Below are 23,002 nucleotides of genomic sequence, written 5' to 3' on the forward strand. Positions count from 1 at the left end.
TGGGAGCGTTCGGCAGGAGGCGGGAACTGCGGAAAAGGAGAGCCAATAGGAACGGAGGGTGCCGGCCCCTCCGCCGTGATGGACAACCGCGTGCGGGCCAATGGGGGAAGTCTAGATTCGAAGAAAAGCCGGACTTGCTCCACGGGTCTGGGGAAGGTTTTCCGCGAAAGGGGTGGGGGTGGTCGAGGATGCGCAGCGCCGAGCGTGACCTCCGTGATGAGTCACGTGAGCCGAGCCGAGGGATGGGACGGAAAGAGTAGAAGAACTTCTTCCGGGTCACTGTCGGTAGTCTCAACCTGGGGCGGGAACTTCTTTCCTCTTCGGTGTAACTCAAGGCTGCACCGGCTGAAGGTGCTTGTGATTTGGTGATGAGTTCGCAGAAAGGCAACGTGGCTCGCTCCAGGCCACAGAAGCACCAGAATACGTTCACTTTCAAAAATGACAAGTTTGATAAGAGTGTTCAGACCAAGGTAGGCACCTTCCTGGCGTACTGACTGCGATTCCAGGAAAAAGTCCTTGGAAGGGGAGAGAGGAAATGGGAAGAGTTGGCGAGGGCGAGCGTGGATTGCAGCCCAGTTAGTCTTGGCTGCAGTGCAATCCTGTCTAAAATCCTCTTCCCACGCCCTCTCTTTGACTTGGCTGCGGTCCGTGAATACGTCCTGTGGTCAGCACATTTCCACTAGTGGCACCAAGATTGGACCTAGGTACCGACGGGGCGGTTGAGCCCTTGGATGCTCCCATGTGGTTCACGCCCCTGCCGCAGGAAACTGAAGATTCCCACGCGAGTGCCTCTTTGCACTCCTCTATGCCTGTGCAGCGACTGGTTTTTCGAAAACTCCAAGCCCGTAGGTTTGTAGGGAGTACGGCCCTCACCAACAACGTGTTATTTCAGTTTTTGTTGAGCTTGTAAGAGCAAACTGTTCGGCTTGTGTAAAAATGGTTACTTGCTGTTTAGATAGTACCCTAATTTAGCAGGACTCGTGTAAACGGGGAGAAGATTCAGACTTGAGGTATGGAAACTAGTGATTTTCTATGGATAGGTACCCCCGTGCCCATAACAAATTTTAATGTAAGTGGCTAAAAGGGAAAGGCAGTTCAGTGAAGAAGAGTAAAGAAAGGTGTTAGGCCCTCAGAGCACGTTAGGCCAGCAGGCACTGGGTCCCTCCATAAACCTACCACCTACTTGCCCCGTAGTTTAGAAGAAATTATGGGGTAGACATCGGCAAAGAAAAATAAATTAATCCACAGTTTGGCCCACACAGATGTGGGGGGAGTGGAGCGTAATTTCCTCCCACTGACCTTGTAACCAGCGTACAATCCGGAGAGCCTTGAAAGGAAGACCAGACTGGACTAGAATAGAATCGCGAGATAGGCGAAACGGTCCTTTCCCAAGAGGAAGGAAGCTAGGAGCCCAGGTTGTCTCAGCCCTCTATTATAAAGTTAGTTTTTAAATTCAAGACTGGCCAGACAAAAACGGAGTGTTAGGAACCTTCCCTCTACTCCCACACCGCCTCTGTTTGTTTTTAATCTTTTGAGACAGAGTCTGACTCTGTAGACCAGGCAAGCAGGACATGAACTTGCAGTGACTCTCCTGCCTCCGACTCCTGAGGTGTGTGCCACCATGCCTAGCTATGCTAGACGCTTATTGGGATGTTGATCTAGGCAAATATCCGCTTTCCTATTTGAATGTGTTCTAGAAGAGAAGAGAAGCTTGCTGTAGTCTTCCAGTGGCAAAGAGGTCAGCATCTCGAGGACCTTTCAGTTCGATGTGAGGATTTTCTAACAGTAAAGCGGTGTGTACCAGGCTTGGTAACCTCCCATTTTCTGAGCTGATTTAAGAGGCCCGTTTTTATGGTCACTGATTGGCAATGCCATCAGGCTACTCACAGGCTTGGAAAAGGTGGAGATCAAAAGAGGTTTAGGTCTCCCTAAATTGACTGCATCATTGATTGTGTCTAGATATCTTTGTTTCCTTTTCTGGAAGGAGGTGGTGTGCAATGAAAATAACACTGGTGTTGTGGAACATTGTCTTCCGGGAGTGACATGGCCAGTGACCTCTTGAACCTTTGGCACCTGTGATTACCCGTGAGACACCTGCACGGGATTGGGCCCATTAATGGTCTGTCGTAGAGTGGGGAGGGACTTAGGAGGTATCGCCTCTCTCTGAGTGTATATAAGCTGTCCATGGTTGGTTGATGGATGCTGAGGGACAGTCTCTTTGTGGGGTAGCCACACACCAGTTGTCATTGTTCTTGTAAATTGCCCGTTTTTGTGAGACAGTAATTAAAATTAAACTCATTGGTTCACCGTGCTCGGCCCCGGGGAGAATTGTTTCTTTGGCCTGCTGTTGGTGCCCTGTTTCTTTCTCTCCACAGATAAAGGCAGGTTTAGCAGAAGAGAGACCTCACACTGGTTCTGCCATTTTTACTCAATTATACTAGGTTAGTACTATGTCTGCTCTTAACTGTCCAGGTTTTTGTGCGGATCACTAAAGAAAAATGGCTTTAAGAAATAGAGATACAAAAGCCAGGCATGGTGGCTTTTCTAGAGGGCACTGAGATATATGAGAAGGTGCGAGGAAATGGATGAATGGAGAGTTCCAGAAATTTGGGGACTGTTTAGATTGTTTTCTTTTAACTAAAAGAATGGAAAGAATATGGATCGATGAATGAATGGAACTCTTGAGCAGAACTGTGCAAATCAGACACCACGTCTTTCTGTCTTTCTAAGATGATGGTAGGAAGTGGGTGTGAAGAATTGCTAATGCCACTAGGCGTGGTGGCACGCGCCTTTAATCCCAGTACTCATGTGTGGCAGAGGCAGGCAAATCTTGAGTTTGAGGCCAACCTGATCTATATACTGAGTTCCAGGACAGCCAGGTATGTATAGAGAGACCCTGCCTCAAAAAAAAGAAAAAAGGCCGGGTGGTGGTGGTACACGCCTTTAATCCCAGCACTTGGGAGGCAGAGGCAGGCGGATCTCTGTGAGTTCGAGGCCAGCCTGGTCTACAAGAGCTAGTTCCAGGACAGGCTCCAAAACCACAGAGAAACCCTGTCTCGAAAAAAAAAAAAAAAAGAAAAGAAAAGAAAAAAAAGAAAGACAAGGGAGAAGAGGAGAGAGAGAGAGAGAATGAGCTAAGCATAATTATATGATAATCTATGAGGATTTGAAGTTGCTCAAAGCCTAAGAAAAGAAGTGTATGCTTTGAAAAGCATGGTGGGCTGGAGAGATGGCTCAGCAGTTAAGAGCATTACCTGTCTTCCAAAGGTCCTGAGTTCAATTCCCAGCAACCACATGGTGGCCCACAACCATCTGTAATGAGACCTGCAGGAAGAATACTGTATACATAATAAACAAATAAATAAGTATTAAAAAAAAAGAAGAAAAGCATGGTAACAAGTTTATAGAGCATAAAGATTACTTTTCTCGGGTCAAGTGTGGCCACTGTTAACAGTTATATGTATGTTGTAGATATCTATGTGTGATATAACATGCATGTAATAAAGTACAACTTACTTTTTTAAACATATGTTCTTTCAGGGCAATCTGTGTACTAGCCTAGAACCATTGGGTAATCTAGACTGTCTTGCTTCAGCTTCTCAATTACTGGAATCACAGGCCTGGGTCACTCTACACTCAGCTAAGTTTATAGTTTTTAATCATTAGAAAACATTGTATAATGCAAATGTAGAGTAACTTACTTAACCAGTTTCCTGTGAATAAACACTGAGTTCTTCACAGTTATTTAGTGTGAAAAAAATAAAAAACAAACAAAAACTAAAACTAGGAGTGGTGGTCCTTACCTCTTACCCCAGCACTCTGGAGACTAGGGCAAGAAGATTGTGACTTTAATGCCAGCCTGAACTACATAACGAGACCACACTTAGTGCCACCAAACATTGTGCTGGATACTGAGGGTTTGGGGTAAGAAGGGGTAATATATTAATTACTTTAGATGAACCTTAGATGCTGGGAGAAGTGACTGAAATTAATCGAAAGCCTTTTACATTTGTCAGCACCTGTGGCTCTAAGATTAAAGAGAAGTTGACAAAGGTCCAGAGTCTTTGCTGAAAGAAGGCTCCATAAAGTCTGACGGGTGGGTGGGTGGGTAGCTGTCTGAATGAAACGGGAAGAGCATATGCCATTCTCTAAAAACTGCTGTTTGTTTTATATGGATAATCAGCGTTGTTCTTGTTAGCATTTCCCAAAGCGTATATTTTTAGGTCTCCAGTGCCATTTTATGGTCAAGTTGCTTTGGAAATGCTATGCACTGGATCTGACTTTGCGGTGGGGGCAAAGTGTAAATTTATCTCTCACTGAGATGAGCACTTCTGACCTCAGTGGGGCAGGAGGATCGCAGTGACTTCTAGGCCATGCTGGACTATGCTGTGAGTACTATATCATCCAGAGGTGTATGATAATATGCTGTGGAACAAACAAAACCCAAAAAGCACTGGGATATTTTGCAACTTGAACAGGTAATTGCTTGATCAAAACTTCCTTGGAAATGTTTGGTTTATAAAATGTTCAGTGAGCTGATTGGTTATGGAAAACACTTGTAGAACCTGATTGTCATCTTGATATGGAGATGAAAAATGGAAGTCTGTAGCTCTGCTGTCTGGGTAATTTTGGATATATATGTGTACTAATAATGGCTGGTAGTTATATACTTTAATGTGTTATATGTTATGCCTTCTTGCTACACATTATCTAATCTTCAGAATGACTCTGGGATAAATGCTATAATTATTACATTTTACATACTGGGAAATTAGGGCTTAGGAGAGTGAACGGTGTCCCCAGAGTTACATAATTAGCATGTGGCTGTCCATTAATTAGAGAGCTGTGTGGTGAGACTCAGGACAAGTCATCGCTAAGCTCCTTTTCGGATGTGGAGCTTCCCCTTCAGTACTGGGGATTCTTATCTCCTCAGCTTGTTTTCTTCAATTTTGAGACAGTTTCCCAGATATATCCAAGTGATATAGAAGCGTGAACTTTGGCTTCTTCTGCCTTAGCCTGCTATGTAACCTGGATTACAGACCTGTGCCACCAGGACCAGCTTTTCTTTGGTGTTTTTGTTTGTACTAGAAGCAATGTGACCCAAGATTGCCCAGAGCAGAGGTACGGGAGCCCTTTTGTCATGGCCTGTGGCAGGCTAAGGTGTGTTTTGTCTCCCAGAGGTTCACAGGCAGAGAGATGGTGGGGATTTGAAAAGATGGGGCCACCAGGCCAGTGCTGTGCCTAGGAGAAAGAAGTCAGCATTGGTTCTCAGTGAGTTCTCTGTCTGCTTCTTACCTTTGACCTCTGCTGTAATCAGAAGGCCCTGAGCTTGTGTGTGACTTCTTTCTGCTGGCTCCGCCTTCATCACTGGGAAATCATCACATTTGGGTTGATTTGGTACACATCCAAAGGGCATGTGGTCCTCCAACCTTACAGTGCCCTCCGGTAGGCCTTCCCCTTTCCTTCTGCTATCAGTTAGTAGAGGTGGTGCTGAAATAAGCATTTCTTAAATTTCTTTCCTTGCCGACCTTCAGGGAGCACGGACCTCTCAAGTGAAGACATTTTTGCCCCACATCTTCACCTCTCTCCCATTTCCTCTTTAGTCAGTTCCTCCTCAGTCAAAAGTTCAGCTTTAGAAAAATACATATGGTTGGACTCGCGTCCCTCCAGGGGCACCAACCTCCTACTTCCAGCTCTTCACCGGTGCCTGGCTTACACTCATCATACTTAGTAATCACTTGGTCACTGGGTCTCCCGGATAATCTTCCAGCATCTGAGCCCACCCTTAGCAGTCTGCTCTCAGGGTCAGACTGTAACCTTTACCTTGGCTGCTAACTGCTCTACTCAGAAACTTTTTTTTTTTTTTTTGAGGCAGGGACTTTGTCCTGGATTTCATTACGTAGCCATAGATTTCAGAGATCCACCTGCCTTTGTCTCCCAAGTGCTGGGATTAAAGGCGTGCCCTAACACGCCTGGCTTACTTAGAAACTTTAAGGGAAAAAAGTGACTGCCACTTATTTACATGCTTCCTTTTCCCTCAAACACAGATTGTTGTTGTTGTCTTATCTCAGTGGCTGTGTTCTTATCTCGTAATCCTTCACGTCCTCACGTCTCTCCTCTCCAGTCTGTGAGTCAGGCTATAACTCTGCTCCCTTGTCCTTTTTCTACCTGTGGCACCTCCTTGACAGACTCCTAAACCCTTCTCCAGTCCAGCGTCTTTTTTCCACCACTACATTTACCAAACTCCCTGTGTCCGTCCCTGTGTATTGTGCTTCCTTATTACAAAGAATAAATGTCTATCTCTCCTGGTTCTACTTTGATTTCTGTTGCTGTGATAAAGCAGTTTGGGGGTAGGGCAGTGATGGTGCACACCTTTAATCCCAGCACTCAGGAGGTAGAGGCAGGCGGATCTCTGTGAGTTTGAGATTAGACTGGTCAATAGAGTGGATTCCAGGGCAGCCAGGCTACACAGATAAGCCCTGTCTCAACAACAACAAAAAGCAATTTAGGGACTGAAGGATTTATTTGGCTTCCAGGTCAGAGTTCATCATTGGAAGAAGTCAGGGCATGCACTGAACTAGGAACTTGAACCCGAAACCATGGAGGAATGCTGTTTTTCTGCTTGCTCACACGCGCAATGCTTAGCTAATAGCTTTCTTCTACAACACAGGACTACTTGCCCAAGGACTGGTACCAGTCACAGTGGATGAGGCTCGTCTACATCTATTAACAATCAAGTCAGCCCCTAACAGACATGTTCACAGACCAGTCTGCGCTTGGTAATCATAATTCCTCATATGAGACTACCTCCTCAGGTGACCTAAGCTATGCCAAGTAACAGTTAAAATTAAGCAGGACATTCCCTAAGGCCAGTCCCCTCCTTTTGTACCTTAAGTTATTCACCCTCTCTTGCCTGTCTAGCAGCTTGAAGGCACAAGAACCCTTAATTACCCATTCATCCTTAATAGTTTCACCCAATAATAGTTTCTCTGTTACCGATGGATTATTATAGATTCTTTAAAAATCTCCCTGAGAGAGGCTGGAGATATGGCAATTTGTAGAGTGCTTGCCAAGCACAAAGTTCTAGGTTTGGTCTCCAGCACCACATGAATAGTGTCTTGCATATATCAGTCATTCCAGCACTTGGGAGGCACAGGCAGAAGGATCTGCAGTTTAGGCTCATCCTTGACTGTATAGACTAGCGGGCAAAAACCACACTTGGCTGGGTCATTGGTCTTTGTGAAATTGTTGGTAAAAATAGTCATTTGGGTGCCAGTGAAATGGTTCGGTGGGTGTTTGCTGTACAAATCCCATGACCTGAATTCAGTTCCTGGAATGCGTGGTGGAAGGAAAGAAGCAGCTCTCTAGAGTTGTTTTCTGACTTACATGTGCTTCTTGGAGTGAGAGTGCCCACATTGGACCCTGTCATACACACACAACGGCAATAAATGCCAAGCAAGTCTGTGTACTCTGCATATGTCAGTATAGGTTCATCAGTAGTAAAGAAACGCCAGTGTGAGGATGTTGGCAATGGAATGGGCGTGCATTGTGGGGTAGTGGGTGAGAGGGCTCTGTGCTCTCAGTTTTGCTGTGAACCCAAGACTCCAATATAAGAAGCCTCTTTACAAAAAGTAGCAGGGTCCCGTCCTCAGGTTTATCACCCAGCAGTAACTACTTTCTAAATAGTCTCCAAACCATTCTTAAAGTGCGTCTTTGTGTGTGTAACTCCTGGGCCTCAGCCTCCTGCTCAGCCTTTCTGCTGGGCTGCAGGATTAAGGGTTTCATGACCTGCTTGACCTCTGTTCTTGAGTGAAGCTGTGGTAGCAAAGAAAGGACTGCTTTTGTCCCCTCTAGTGCTTCTACCCAGCAGCATTCTCTAGGTTCATAAATGCCTCCACCATTATGCAGTTTCTAAAACCAGAACTAGAAGAGTTATCTTTAACTCAGGCTTGTTCTAATGTCCTATGTTTCAGTTGACAGCAACACTGAACTCTTTAATTTTCATAATTTCCAACTTAATACTTATTTATTTATAGCTTACCTTAGGATACAATAGACACAAAAACAGGGGTGGGTGTGTTTTCTTGTGCATTGGTATGTTGTGAGTGCATATGTATAGAGTATTTTCATCTGTCATTATTTACAAACATTATTTTTAATTTATTTACTTATTTTTACTTTATGAGCATTAGTGTTTTGCCTGCATGTGTGTCTGTTCTGTGTAAGGGTGTCAGATCTTGGAGTTACAGCTGTGAGCTGCCATGTGGATGCTGGGAATTAAACCCGAGTCCTTTGGAAGAGCAGCCAGTGCTCTTAACCGCTGAGCCATCTCTTCAGTTCCCATATATTTTTAAAACAGTGTTTCTTACGGAGCCTAAAGCTCACATTTTTTTTTTTTTATATCCAAAATGTGTTTATTGGGATGGTTCCCACTCATCTCGAATCTGGTGCTTTTCAGTGCTGCTTCCTCCTGAAGGAGCGTCCTTCTGTCAGTCTTGCTTTCCCGCCTGTAGGCTGACAGAGGACAGTGGAGCAGCCGACACACAGGACTACCGTCTGTGCATGGCTAAAGACCGTGGTGATTTTATAGCATCCTGGGCACTTCACATCCATAAAGTAGGAATTGGGGCTCTGCACCAGGCGCTTTTTCTTGTGTTTCCTCTTTTCCTCCTCTGGAGAGGGATGAAGGAGATCCTTTGCAAGAGGCATGTTCTCGTAGGGAGGTCGTCACCGCCGGAAAAAAAGTAAAGCTCACATTTTGTTTAGACTTGTTGCCTGCCCTAGGAATCCCCAGTGCTGGTTAACAGGTACACTCTGCCTCACCTGGATTTCACATGGGTGCGAGGATCAGAACTCAGTTTCTAAATGTTTTGTGACTGAACCATCTTCCAGATCAGGATTTTTTTTTTTTTTTTTTTTTTTTTTGTCCTCAATACCGAGGCAATGAACATATCCACAGATGGTATTCAGTAAATATCATATGTTTGACTGTGTTAAGTGCCTGGACAAAAAAGGGACCATTAAAATTTAAAAATAAAATGGGAAAAAAGGAATAACTTATAAATTATAATCCTGAAAGATCTTGGGGATTCAAGGGTTAAGAAATTGAGTAGAGCCAGGTGGAAGAATCTGTGCTGTGTTAGTTACTTTTGCATTGTTGTGACAAAATTACCTGACAGAAACCTTTGACAGGATGAAGGACTTGCTTGGACTCTGCTTCACTGGGATTTCATTACACTGTAGCAGGGAAGTAATGACCGGAGCAGCTTGGTTCATGACAGCTGGAGTGTGTGGTAGGGCTCTTGTGTAAGGGTAGACAAGGAGCAGAGAGAGTAGCCAGAACCAGGTGTGGTGGTTTGAATACGAATGGCCTCCATAGACTCATTCATGTGTTTGGATGCTTGGTCATAGGGAGTGGCACCATTAGGAGGTGTGGCCTTATTGGAGAAGGTGTGGTCTTGTTGAAGGAAGTGTGTCACTGGGGGTGGGCTTTGAGGTCTCAAATGCTCAAGCTAGGTCTAGTGTGACTATCTCTTCCTGCTACTTGTAGATCAAGATATAGAACTCTCAGCTACCTCTCCAGAATGTTGTCTGCCTGCATGCTACCATTGATTATAATGGATTAAACCTCTCAAACCGTAAGCCATCCCCAATTACATGTTTTCCTTTATAAGAGTTGTGGTAGTCATGGTTTCTTTTCACAGCAATAGAAACCTTAACTAAGATACCAGGGAAGACTTCACCTTTGAAGCTCTCACTGCTAATGACTGCTTCACCATCGTCAGATCCTATGCCTATCTCCACAGCCTTCAAAACAGTGCCACAGGCTTGAGACCAAACATACAACATTATTCTGTGGGGACGTTTCAGATGCAAACCGTAAATGGTGAGGATGAGTTCTAGGTCAAGGAATGGAATGCGTTTCAGGTATGTCCAGACCACAAGGTCACATGTGGACAAGGAGATCTGTGAATGAATGTGGCCCAACACAAAATTGCAAACTTACTTGAAACATAATTCATTTTTTTTGTCTGATTTTTGTGTGTGTGACTCAGTTGTATGGTTCCAGAGCATGAAGTTTGTAGATGACATCATGTTAAGGTTTTGACACTCCATTTAGATTAATCTGAAAATGAAGCCAAATTAAAAGGATCAGCTAATATTATTACTTCACGCAGTCTTTTGAATACAGGACTTATTATCTTTGAGGAAGAATTCCTGACTCAAAAATACTCAAGTAAATGACTAAAGGTCAAAGAGTACACAAAAGAGTTTATTCCTAGTCCAAAGCAAGAATACCAGCAGATATCTATGCTTATTGCCAGAGTGAAGACAGTCCATGGACTCTCATGGTCTTGGTGGACTCATCTGTACTGTAAGTGCTTGGTAGGATTGTGCAAATGCCCATCTCAAGCCTGACCTGGTCTTAAGCTTTTGTAAATGGTATTCCAAGCCTTCATCTTACTAAGATGTTTGCCATGGCCATTTGCTACTCACTCAGCTGTGCTTTTCCTGGCTCATCCTGCTTGGAATAGTTCTCCTTCCCTGTCACATGTATTGCCCTCACCATGCACATGATGCATGTCTTATTCGTTATTAGTGTGCATATCTTCTTCCTTTTTCTCACATGTACACAGATGCTATCTATTGCCCACTGATGGAGGGTCCAGCGTTTAGAAAAAGAAGCTCATTGTATATAACATATACTGGTCTATGTGAATCCACTTTTGTGTTTAGCCTCTATTGTGTGCTAAACACTGATAATGAGTAAGATATGTATTCTCCATTCTAATCTCAGTCTAGTAACTAACATTGAAAGTAGAAAAATTACATGTGCAATGTTTTTTACTTAATAAACTTCTATTGAAGTATAACTTATATATAGAAAAGTATATACACCATAAAGCAGTTTAGTGAATTTTTACCGATGATGTCATGTAACTTTCTAGAATCCATTTCTCCTGTTCAACATCAATCCCCTTTCTCGAATGTATCTCTTAAGGAAGTATGAACTATTTTTTCAATGAACTTTGAGTCAGCTTGGAACATACCATATAGAAACAGTGTTTAGGGATGTGCAACAGCATACTGATGGATCTTCACGTTCATGTGTACATTAAAATTTCAAGTAATTCTCCTTTGCCCAAAAGGAATGCACGTGACTTGATTTTTCCAGCAGAGGCCAATTTATCCCTTTTTAAACCTGGACTTTCTTATAGCTTTGGAGATGAATACATAACAAAATCCTAACTCGTGATTTACCTGTATCTTCAGGATGTAAAATGATAATTGAAAACCCTAGAGTAGATAGTTCTTTAATATCTTATCAAGTTTCTCTAGTTGGAACAGTTAGGTTCACACTGTAAATTTAATGTAATTATTCAGCTTTTTGGGAGAACAAAGTTTTATGATATATTTTTTGTTTGTTTTATTTGGATAGAGTCATATGCTACTAACAGGAAGAACTCCTGTAGATGATGGAGCTGTTTGTGTATTTTAAATTATGGTTCATCACTGAAATTCTATTATACGTATACGTTTATATAACTCACACCCAGTTTTGAAGGTCATTTGATATTGTAGGTCATTTACAACATCTTCGGTCTGAAATTCCAAGCTAAGCTAGGGATTACTTTAAATGTTTTGTTGTTCTGTGAAGATTTATATGTTATTAAATACTCAGCCCTTTTCTACCAGGTGGCTGATTTGTTTGTCTTGAGATTACTCATGTCACTGAAGTCATCAATTTGAGTAATCTAATTGACATCAGGGTATATACTTGAGTAGTGAATGTTCAGTATGCCATCAGGCACCTCTGTCACAGTGTCTGTAGTAATACGATCTCAATTTTCTTATAAACTGGATGACATGATGGCACTGATTTTTTTTATAAAGTTTTAAGAGCCATATGGGGTAAGTTATCATCAGTTATCTGTATAAAAGAGAACATTGTGGTTGTTTTTATGTATGGAATGTATGGGCAGTTATTTGATCCTTATATGGTCAGCTGTTCCCTGGGCTTTTTAAACAAAGTCGTGGCTTACTGTGGTTTCTAACTCTAATTTAAGGTTTCCCTAGGGATGTGTTTATTAAGGCTTGCTTTTTGCTGTTCAGAAAAAAATTATTGATGTTTCTAATTAAAAATGGTTGGCTGAAAACACCCATCCCCACCAACTCAAATTTCAGTAGAAACTGTGACCTTTGACAATTGAAAAAGATGCTTCTAGCAAAGAACATTATGGAGAGTGCCACAAGGACAGGAAGTGTCATGAAGCCAGAGGCAGTTGTCCTCTGACTAGGGAGAGCTAAGGAGGAATTCCGCAGGATGCTGGAAAGCTGAACATATGCTTGACTGAGACTCCTCACAGAGGTGGTGGTTTTTGACAAAGGTTACATCATTTATAAAAAGTGACCAGTGTTTTTTTATAGTTTAAATGTGGAGACCTTTATAATACATATCCTTAGCAGAATAAAATAAAATCATGTCTTTATAATAAAAATTCGAGAAAGCTTATAAGGCATAAAGCAGATAAACAACTCCTAAATTTACAACTTTGTGATGTAATATGGTTGGAAGTCAAGATTTTTCTGATTAGATTTCAGAATAATGCAAAGACCATAGTCAGAAGAACAGCTTTCTAATGTGGGAGAATGCCACGGAAGAGAGATGTGGGTACGTGGGAGCCTGTACCTGGAAGCAGCATGAATCCTGTACAAAGTAAAACTAAGCTCTGAGCTCTCGATCAAAGGCAGGGGTTATAAAATGTGAATTCTCTTCCAGGGCAGTCGTGATTCTCAGGTCTGTGTCATCTGTGCGGCACTGCCCAGCAGACCTGTTTGTGGTGCAGCGGGGTGTCCTTGCCAGCGCCATCCAGTGTGCTCACCATGTGTACCTTCTGAGGATTGAACTTTAACTTCACTTCATTTAACGTAGCTGCCTGCAGTTGTTGGCTGCTGTATAGCATAGTGCAGATCTAGGTTTGCATACATAGGTTGGGCAGATTACTCGTCAGCTCTAAGCATTTTAGGAAAACTCCAGCCGTGAGTTGCACAACTGAGGACTTTATCTCTTGTGCCCAGGTAAAGGAGCTAGGCAGGATTCTACAAGAGAGGGTGTGTTTCATATTGTCAGTGACTAAAAACTTCTTACAGTCCCCAAACAGAGACAGACATCTAGAAGTCAAACACCCGCATGCTGGTTGCAGTTTAACCTACTAGTAGGATAGCTGTATGACAGCCATGGACAGGCCTGAAAAATGACTGCTTTTGTGATTTGGGGATTACACTGATAGATTGTTTAAAACGTAGAAGTCCCAAGTAATGAAAGTGAGATGGAACCCGAGATGTGAAGGACCTCGCTGAGCAGCCGGTGTGTGCAAAGAACTCACCCAGAAGGCAGAGACAGTGAGAACGAAGATTTCCTCCAGGGCCAACAAAGGCCACAAAAGACTTTAGATGGAAGAATCTGTCAAGAGCTTTACAAGAATATTGTGGCGAAGAGATATCATTGGAGTGAGATGTTGAGCTCACAGGGATAGGGGTGAAGACTCCTAAAAAACACATAGAATCTGCTAGAATTCAAGGCTTTAGGTTTCTTAACATGGCCAGTGGATCAGTGTCTACAGAACTTTATATAAAGGGAGTCTTTTTTTTTAAGATTTATTTATTTATTATGTATACAACATTCTGCCTCGATGTATGCCTGCACACCAGAGCAGGGCGCCAGATCTCAGTACAGATGGCTGTGAGCCACCATGCGGTTGCTGGGAATTGAACTCAGGACCTCTGGAAGAGCAGCCAGTGCTCTTAACCTCTGAGCCATCTCTCCAGCCCCCCTAAAGGGAGTCTTTTTAATTTTGAATTCTTTGTAGTGCTGAGCTGTGACTTAGATGTCAGAGTTAAAGAAACACCCAGAAGCAAGGCATAATGATGTGTGTCTGAAATGCCAGAGGTTGAGGCAAGGGGATTGTGAGTTCCAGGCCAGTTTGCTAAAGATATACAAGACCTTGTATCAAAAACGTGAAGTATAAGCCAGGTGGTGGTGGCACTCGCCTGTAATCCCAGCACTTGGGAGGCAGAGACAGGCAGATCTCTGAGTTTGAGGCCAACTTGGTCTATAAAAGCTAGTTCTAGGACAGGCTCCAAAGCTACAGAGAAACCCTGTCTCGAAAAACCAAAAAAAAAAAAAAAAAAACCATGAAGTATCACGAAGTATAGTATTGTTGTTGTATTATGTCATACAAGAGAGCAGAACTGGAAGTAAAATATCTAGTTCCAGATTTCAGCTCACCCTAAAAGCTAAATAAATGGCGGCTGAAGATTGGATCTGTTTTAGGGAAGTAGAAACGCCACAAAGAGGAAGCATCAATATTGCTAAGGCACTCACTCTTTAGGGCTTACTGTCAGCTGCAGCTTTAGTCTGTGTAACAGGTCAGGAGAAAGATAAGAACTGATTGACTAGCTGGACGATAAGGACGCTGTAGAAGAAAAAAGTGAACAATTAAACTGGAACTCTCTTTTATATTATTTATTATTTATCTGTGTGTGTATTTTATTTGTGTGCACATGTATGAATATCAGAGGATGTTACATGGAAGTCAATTATCTCCTTTCACGGTGCATGTTTTTGAGCTCATACTCAGATTGTCAGACTTGGTAGCAGGTACCTTTATCAGCTGAGCCTTCTTCTGGCCTGAGAGTAGCAGTTTTTTCTTTTTAAAAATATTATTTTAGTTTTAACTTATGCGTTTGTGTGGGTGGGTGTGCGCGCGCGCATGCATGTATATGAGTACAAGTGCCTTTTGAGGCCAGAAGAAAGTTTTAGGTTCCCCAGAATTCGAGTTATAGATGTGAGCTCTATGACATTGGTGCTAGGAACCAAACTTGGGTCCTCAAGAGCAGTATGCACTCTTAACATCTCTCCAGCTCCCCGAAGACTTCTCATAGTAAAAGTTTCTGGGATATTTTGTTGGTGGTGGTGGTGGTGGTTTTTTCTTTTCTTTTCTTTTCTTTTCTTTTCTTTTCTTTTCTTTTCTTTTCTTTTTTCCATTCAAAAATTTACACTTCCTCCCCTCCTCCCATTCCCCTCCTGCTCCCCCACTCACCCTCCTCCCTCCCCCTCCCTCCTTAAGAGAGAGCAGGGAACCCTGCCCTGTGGGAAGTCCAAGGCCCTCCCCCCTACATCCAGGCCTAGGAAGCTTTGCAATCAAATAGACTAGGGTCCCAAAAAGCCAGTACATGCAGTAGAACAAGTCCCAGTGCCTTTATCAATGGCTTCTCAGTCAGCCCCCATTTACAGCCACATTCAGAGTCTGGTTTGATCGCATGCTCATTCACTCCTGGTCCAGCTGGATTTGGTGAGCTCCCATTAGAACAGGCACACTGTCTCAGTGGGTGGACCAACCAACCCCTCGCAGTCCAGACTTCCTTGCTCATCTTCTCCCTCCTTCTGCTCTTCAACTGGGCCTTGGGGGTGTTGTTGTTGTTTTTAAATTAAGTTGCTGAACTGAGGATTAGAAATAAATCCTGTTAAAGTGCTGGGCTGGGGTTTTATCTCAGTAAGAGGGTGCTTACCTAGTATGCTTGAGATCCTGGGTATGAGCTATAGCACTGCAAGAAAGAAAACGTTGAAGTGTAATATTGTTCCTATATCCTAGCATTTATTTTTATTACTTCTTAGTTACATGCATGTGCTTGTTTCTCTCTGTGGGTATGTGCACGTATGTGATGGTGCCTGCTGAAGCCAGAGGGGTCAGATACCTCGGAGCTGGAGTTACATGTGCTTGTGAGCAATCTAGCGAGAGTGCTGGAAACCAAGCTCAGGCTCTCTGCACAAACAGTATGCTCTTAATCATCGATCATCTCTCCAGCCCCAGTCTTAGTATTTAAATCAGGAATTTATTCTCTCTTGTAGAACCAGCTTTCTGAATCACCCCATTTGTCTTTATCAAGTAACACGCCTTTCGGGAAAGGCTGAAACATGGCTTCCAGGTTATCTTTCCTGGTTCTGTTTGTGTTCAGGTATCATTTCTCGTTTTACTCCCCGTAGCACTATAAGGAGTAGTAGAAAGGAGCTGGTGTTGTAAATGACATCTGTGCATCTCTGTAGACGTCCATTTGAAACCTTTTGAAGACTTCAGCTGAACAGTGGTCACAGCAAGCATAAAATGCCTTTTCCATCCTATAATGTATTACAGATTTGTTGCAACAGCAGAGACGCTTTATTCCTGGAGAGCTGAGTGCCATATGAGATGGTAGACTTTTCAGTCCTGAAGGTTGTGAATTAGCCTGGATTTGGTGTCTAAACCCTCCCGAAAACACCAGCCAGTCAACCTCTTGTTTTAAATGCCATATTAACTCTTCAGACACTGCTTGCTCTTCAAATTGACTTCATATGCTTTGCTTTAGTTTCTCCAGTGGGATTTTTAAGCACCGTTAGAGAAGAACTGAACATAATAAATCTTTGGAATCTTTGAGGTACCATGTGCAGTGCCAGAGACTATTAGTTTTTACTTTTTTGAACTGTCTCCATGAACAGAGATGGATCCTGTTCTAATTCTAATCCATGACACATTTATAGGAGCCCTAAATTTAGAGCCACAAAATAAATAAATAAATAAACAAACCTAGCAGTCTGCTGGCGTGACTACTGAGTCACTCTTTATACAGCCCTACATGAGTTACATCAACTCTGGAAGTTAGAATAACAGTAAATAACAACAGTGCTTTCTTTATTCCATTCACGGATGATTTGAAAAGACAAGGAAAAGGATTATAGTACAAACTGGAAATATAGAAAAACTCCAGCAATAAAATGTTTCATTGCTGTAGTTATTTTAGATAATCTACATTCTTCATTAAATCTACTTTTACTTCTTGGCTTTATTCATTTTCTCAAAAATATCTTTGTACTGTTTTTCTTTCAACAAGAAAATGTTCTCAACTGAACATTAATTAGGGAAGTCATGTGAAAACTGAGCTTTAAACCAAATGAATCACAGAATAAACCTAGTTTTTCCCACTCGGGTGACTTAACTCTTCAACCCATTACCAGTGATATAAATGTGACAGAATAAGGCAATTATCTTTGAAGATGTTGCTCGCTTCCAGGTAGTAATTGCTCATTTATTATTGCCCCCAAGTGTGTGACTTAATGCATAGATTTATATTTAAAGATAAGTCATTGGGTTTGTGGCTTGCTTGTATACTTATGTGAAAGAGTTAAATTCACACGTTCTTAATATATGCCATTAGAACGAAAGGGCTATTCTAGTCTGTTTAAAAGCTGTCCGACAGTAGTCACGAGTTTTGTCTCTTTAAAGATCACTAACTTGGGGCATACCTTACTGGTTGGACAAGATCTCAGATTGTGACTAAGTTCTGATGAGTGGTTATAAAAACATGTGTGTTGCCTTGTGACACTTCCATGTTGCTGTTTGCGTTGGGCTCGTTGTATTCTAGTTGAATTGTACACAGGCTAGTCCATGTTGCTCACTGTTACTGACCCTCCATTGTTTAACTGTCCTGAGGGATTGATCTGTGAGCAACATGGTAAACAGGTGTAAACATCCTCCTCTTTTAGAATACTGCTTACTGAAGGTAATATTTTATTCTCCGAATTAACTTTTCTAACTTTAGAATTTTGTTTTGGTTCTTTAAACAAATAATTTATACTGCGAAGGTTACCGTAGGTTTGACCCTATTAGCAAAGCAGCTAGCATAGCAGTATACCAGTTTTAGGATCAAGTTATAATATCTTACAAGTGGCAGTGTGTATGTATCGCATGAATTCTAGTTGGTCTTAATAATAAAAACCCAAAGTCAGATATAGGGGTTAATGCTGAAGATCAGAGAAGCAGTGTGACCCCACTAGAGAGACCTTTTACCTCCACCAATGCTCAGAACGAAGGGGCAATCTTGTCCTCAGACTTCATCCCCACACTCAGACTCAGGGACGATTCTCAAACTGCAACTGTCTCCACCAAACCTCAGACTGCCTGAGTACCTGGTCCCTTCCACCTTATATTCTTCTTTCCCAGCCTTATCGCTCCTGTCTTCACCTACCTAGTGCTGGGATTAAAGGCCTGTGATCCCAAATGCTGGGATCACCTTTGTGTGAGCTGTTTCTCTTTTAGACAGATTTAGTCTTGTGTAGACCAGGGTGGCTTTGAACTCACAGAGATCCCTCTGCCTCTGTCTCCTGAGTGCTGGGATTAAAGGTGTGCGCCACAACTCCCGGGCTCTAGTGGTTAACTCTGTACTCTGACCTTCAGGCAAGCTTTATTTGTCAAAACGTAAACAAAATATGACTACATGTGTGCTCTGCAAAATTGGGTGCAGTGTTTCTTATTATTTCATTCCTAATACATGGAAAACCTTGAAAGCTAGGGGGACACTTTCCGTGTTTAAATTAATTCCATGTTCTAAGACTAAATTTATCTTTTTATGAGTTTATTCTCTGATGTTCCTGATTAATTTTGTGACCTTGAGTAAATCTCTTAATCTTCTGAGCGTCAGGTTTCTCATCTGCAAAATGAAGATAATTAATGCCTACTCCAACCACAGGAATGTCGTAAAAGTAGCAAGGAGAATTTTTATAAAGGATTAGGCATGTGGTTTATGAATTTATGGTAGCAGTCTTTTGTATTCAACTTATTATTCTAGTGTTCTTTTGATAAAAATTAACAATGCTGGTTTCCTAGTTGCTGTGGTTTGAATGTGAAGTGTCCACAATAGGCTTGTGTGTTTGAACGCTTGGCCCCAGGTTTTGCTATTGGAACCTTGTGGAACCTTTAGGAAATAGTGCCTCATTGAGCCCATCACTAGGGATGAGCCTCGAGGATTTCTGTATAACTCTGCTAACACTTGTCCATCCTCTGCTTCTTGTCTGCCAAGTTGTGAGCTGAGACCTAGCTGCACATTCCTGCAGTCCTGGATGGCCGAGAAATGAGCAAGCATCCTTTGACAACACGTATTGTTTATGATAGCTAAAACACAGGAGAGCCACAAAAGCCTACAGAGGCATGACTGGATAAGCATAGTATATTAGCATATATGTAATGGAGCATTGTTAGCATTTTTAAGGACAAGAAGTTGGGGCATTCTGCATCTGTAACCCTTGAGGATACTGCTAAGTAAAATAAACCAGTTACAAAATGGCAAAAGCTTATATTTCCATTTATATGGAAATATAAAGTAATTAAAGAAAGTTTGTGGGGTTGAGGGGAAGAAAGATTGAGTCACTGTTTAATAACTTGCAGGATGTAAAGAGTTCTGCGGATGTATGGTATTATCAAAACAGGAATTTAGCAAACTCTCTAGAACTGGGCGGTGGTGGCGCATGCCTTTAATCCCAGCACTTGGGAGGCAGAGACAGGCAGATCTCTGTGAGTTTGAGGCCAGCCTGGACAGGCTCGAAAAGCTACAGAGAAACCCTGTCTTGAAAAACAAAAAAAACAAAGCAACAAAACAAAAACTGGAACCACGGAGGAGCCTTTTAAAAGATGGCATCTGGGATAGAGAAAAAACAGATTTGATTGCTAAGATAGTGACTGCCTTTGAATCTGTGAATTGAAGGCATCAAGGGTTTCTGCAGGAGAACTGCTGCCTTCTGTGTAGTTGGCCACATCTGATTCTATCCCATTAGTTAGAATGGAGTCTTATTGCTAATGCTGAAGCTGAGCCTTCAGGTGACCTTGAATAAACACCCTGAGAACAAAGGGAGACTGCACTGGCCCTGCCTGAGAAAGAACCCAGAAGCCTCAGCCAGGGATCCTGAACGGACTGATGGGTTGAAGATCTTTGGGGCCCTTCCTTGTAAGATAAACCTTACTTTCAGGAAAGACCGAGCACCCCCAAGTGGAACTATGGACACTGTCGACGTTTACAGTGAAATCTGATAGAGAGAACATTTGTGACTCGGAAACCAGAACTACAGATGTTTGTTTCTATTCGGAGCGGTTTTTCTTGCTGAAAATGTCCCGGAGTCAGTTGTGAAGTTAGCTTGGAAACCATTGAAAACACATTATCTTCAAACACGAAATAAACCTGTTCTAGCCATTTTAAGGCAAATTTCCCTATTTTGGGTAGTAGCACTTTGTGTTCTTGTGTTTAGTGTCTCATTGTTCCTTCTTTATTAAAAAAGTATTTTCTGGCTGGGGATGTAGAGTGTTTGCCTAACATTCTCAAGGCCATAGGTTTGATCTCTGCCAGTGAGAGAGAGGGTATTTTCTTCTATTTGTTGCATGCTCTCCTAAATTGGATCCGAATGGAAAGAATCAAAATCCCCAGAGTTTCCTCATTCAGGCTCTTGCTATTCCTTTTCAAGCCCCACTATTTTAATTTTTGAGAATGCAAAGGTTTTGGAGAGGCCACTAGTTTGTTTCCCGACCAGCCTGACTCGAAATAATCACTCAGAAACTATTGTTTGCAATACTTTTTGACCAATAGCTAAACATATTTTTAGCTAGCTCTTTTATCCTTAACCAGCCCTTCTTCTTCTCCATTAATCTGTGTATTGCCACATGGGCTGTGGCTTACCCAGTAAAGCTCCACCTGGTGTCTGGCATCTGTCTCTGGTGGGGGCTACATGGCTTCTCCCTGACTCTACTTTCTCTATAAATCTCTTTCAGCCTGGCTTTACTCTGTTAAGCTATTGGCTGAAAGCAGCTTCTTTACTAATAAAACATATTCACAGCATACATTACCTCCCACATCAGAGAGGTGTCTCTGTGGTTAAGCGTTCTTGCTGTTCTTTCTGGGCCTCAAGTTTGGTTCTAAGCACCCATGTTGCATGATTCACAACTGCCTGTCACTCCAGCTCCAGGGAATCTCCCAGGGCACCAACATACATGTGGCATATACTCACAGACAGACAGACAGACAGACAGACAGACACACACGTATACACACAAATAGAAGTAGAAAACAATGTGAAAAAAGGTGAAATGGCTAGTTGTCGGAATCCTGTGGAAGTATTTGTTTGTTACATTACACATCCCATCTTTGTTTTCCTTACCAGTGAGTGAGCAGAGCTGGGGATCTCAACTCAGTGGTAGAGGGAGGGTTGCTGAGCATGCAAGGTGCTCTCTTAGACTCCCAGCACCAGAGGAATAAAATGTGAGTTAAATAAAGTGGCTGCAGTGGGTTTCCTCTACTACAGCAGGAACATACCAGCACATTTTGCTACCTACAGGCCAGTGGTTTGCTTTTTAAGTGAGTGTCTATATGAAGTTCCTCAGTGAAAACCCAAGTTGTGTGCTTGACTGCCAAAATAAGCTAGTTTCTGCAAAGGCCCTCCCTGTTTAATTGGAACTGATGATATATCTGCCAACTTAGTGAGACAATTGTCCATTGTTTGGAATGACCCAAACTCATTTTATATTCAGTTTCCTGGTGAAAATGGGAGTATTATTGCAGATGATGTTGAGTAAACAAGGAAAGAAGGAGAAGAATCAACATTCTTTCTTGGCTTCGAAGAAAGGGACTTAGGTCATAGGTCACTGAGCAAGAGTGAGAACTAGTTCTGACAACTAGTGTACATTTTGCTTCTTTCCTATTTGTGGTTGAGACTTGTGATAAATTTGGAGTAAATGAAGGAAAGATGGACTTTGGGGGGGAAATGCTATTCTGTCCCTCAATAGAGATGTGCCTCACTTTATGCTTTAGGTATCTTTAACTAAGATGATTCATCTTAAAACCAAACATTTATGTATTTGGTACATACATGCAGATTATATGTTTTAGAATACTGGAGTGTATTTTGCTCAACGAGACTAGGCTGTTTTTTTTTTTTAAAAAATAATACTTAAAAATGTTTATTGCTGGCCGGGCGGTGGTGGCACACGCTTTTAATCCCAGCACTCTGGAGGCAGAGGCAGGCGGATCTCTGTGAGTTCGAGGCCAGCCTGGTCTACAAGAGCTAGTTCCAGGACAGGAACCAAAAAAGCTACGGAGAAACCCTGTCTCGAAAAAAAAATGTTTATTGCTGATCTCTAATTAACAGCGTGCAGAAATAGGAGTTTCAAAACGTTTATAGCTGATCTCTAATAATGTTGCAAAAACATTTTTTTAAAAAAAAATGGAAATTTGTAGTTGCCTGTATTGCATTTCTCTGTAGATATTTCATTACTAGAACTCACTTGAGAAATATTTTTGTGCTAATTATACTACTAACTCATTTTCTGGAATAGAGAAACTTACTATGAACTTAGTAATACTTGGTAACTGTAAATGGAGACTGCACTTGTGTTTCCTGGCTGCCCAGACCGCAGCAATCACACAGAATCTATAGTAATTACAACATTGCTTGGCCAATAGCCTATGTGTATTCCTAGCTAGCTCTTACACCCGAAATTAACCCATTTCTATTAATCTGTGTATCACCACTAGGCTGTGGCCTACTGGTAAGGTTCCAGCATCTGTCTCCTTTGGCAGCTACATGGCATCTCCTTGACTCCACCTACTCTATCTTTTCTAGCCTGGCCATATTCTGCTCTGCCATTTTCCAAAGCAACTTTATTTGTTAACCAATAAAAGCAACACATATACGGAAGGACATTCCACGTCAAGTAACTTACCCAATTAATCCTGAGAGGAGCAGACAGTCATGTTTCTCATTTTCACATTAATATGTGATGTGGTGGCACACTTCCTGTAATACCAACATCTGGGAGAACGAGGCAGGACAGTCACTAAGTACTAGGCTCTGTAAGGAACGCCCGGCTAGCCTGAGCTGCATATACATCCCTGTCTTAAAGCAAATAAACAAAAGCTAGCTTGAAAATTTGTACCTGTGTATATATGCATGTTACACATATGTGAGTGTGTGCATGTGCATGTGAGTATGTTGTTTTTAATTTATTAGATTTTTGGAAAAAAAATAACCAATCCAAGTTCCCACTCCCTCCCCTCCTCCCATTCCCTCCACACACCCTCTCACCCCACCCCCATCTAATCTTCAGAGAGGGTAAGGCACATTGCTTTGTGGAAGGTCCAAGGCCCT

At 42.2% G+C, this 23,002-nt stretch overlaps 2 protein-coding genes across 2 annotated transcripts in view; one reads left to right on the plus strand and one right to left on the minus strand.

Moving 5' to 3' along the window:
• The first annotated feature begins 262 nt into the window (after window positions 1-262).
• The window catches only part of C8H9orf85 (chromosome 8 C9orf85 homolog), a 52,310-nt gene continuing 29,570 nt past the window's right edge, over window positions 263-23,002 (plus strand). The window contains exon 1 of the mRNA XM_057778084.1: window positions 263-470. Coding sequence (XP_057634067.1) covers window positions 369-470 — 102 coding nt within the window. The 5' untranslated portion in view covers window positions 263-368. The remainder of the gene's footprint in view (window positions 471-23,002) is intronic.
• Window positions 8,411-8,723, minus strand: LOC130879491 (40S ribosomal protein S27-like). Its single transcript, XM_057778085.1, has one exon. The coding sequence runs from the start codon at window positions 8,707-8,709 to the stop codon at window positions 8,455-8,457; it is 255 nt and encodes an 84-aa protein (XP_057634068.1). The 5' UTR covers window positions 8,710-8,723; the 3' UTR covers window positions 8,411-8,454.

The sequence above is a fragment of the Chionomys nivalis genome, chromosome 8 (genome assembly GCF_950005125.1).
Source record: "Chionomys nivalis chromosome 8, mChiNiv1.1, whole genome shotgun sequence".
Taxonomy (NCBI): domain Eukaryota; kingdom Metazoa; phylum Chordata; class Mammalia; order Rodentia; family Cricetidae; genus Chionomys; species Chionomys nivalis.

Coding starts and splice junctions, on each gene's coding strand:
- LOC130879491 (XM_057778085.1), bottom strand. CDS start 8,709: ATGCCTCTTGCAAAGGATCTCCTTCATCCCTCTCCAGAGGAGGAAAAG.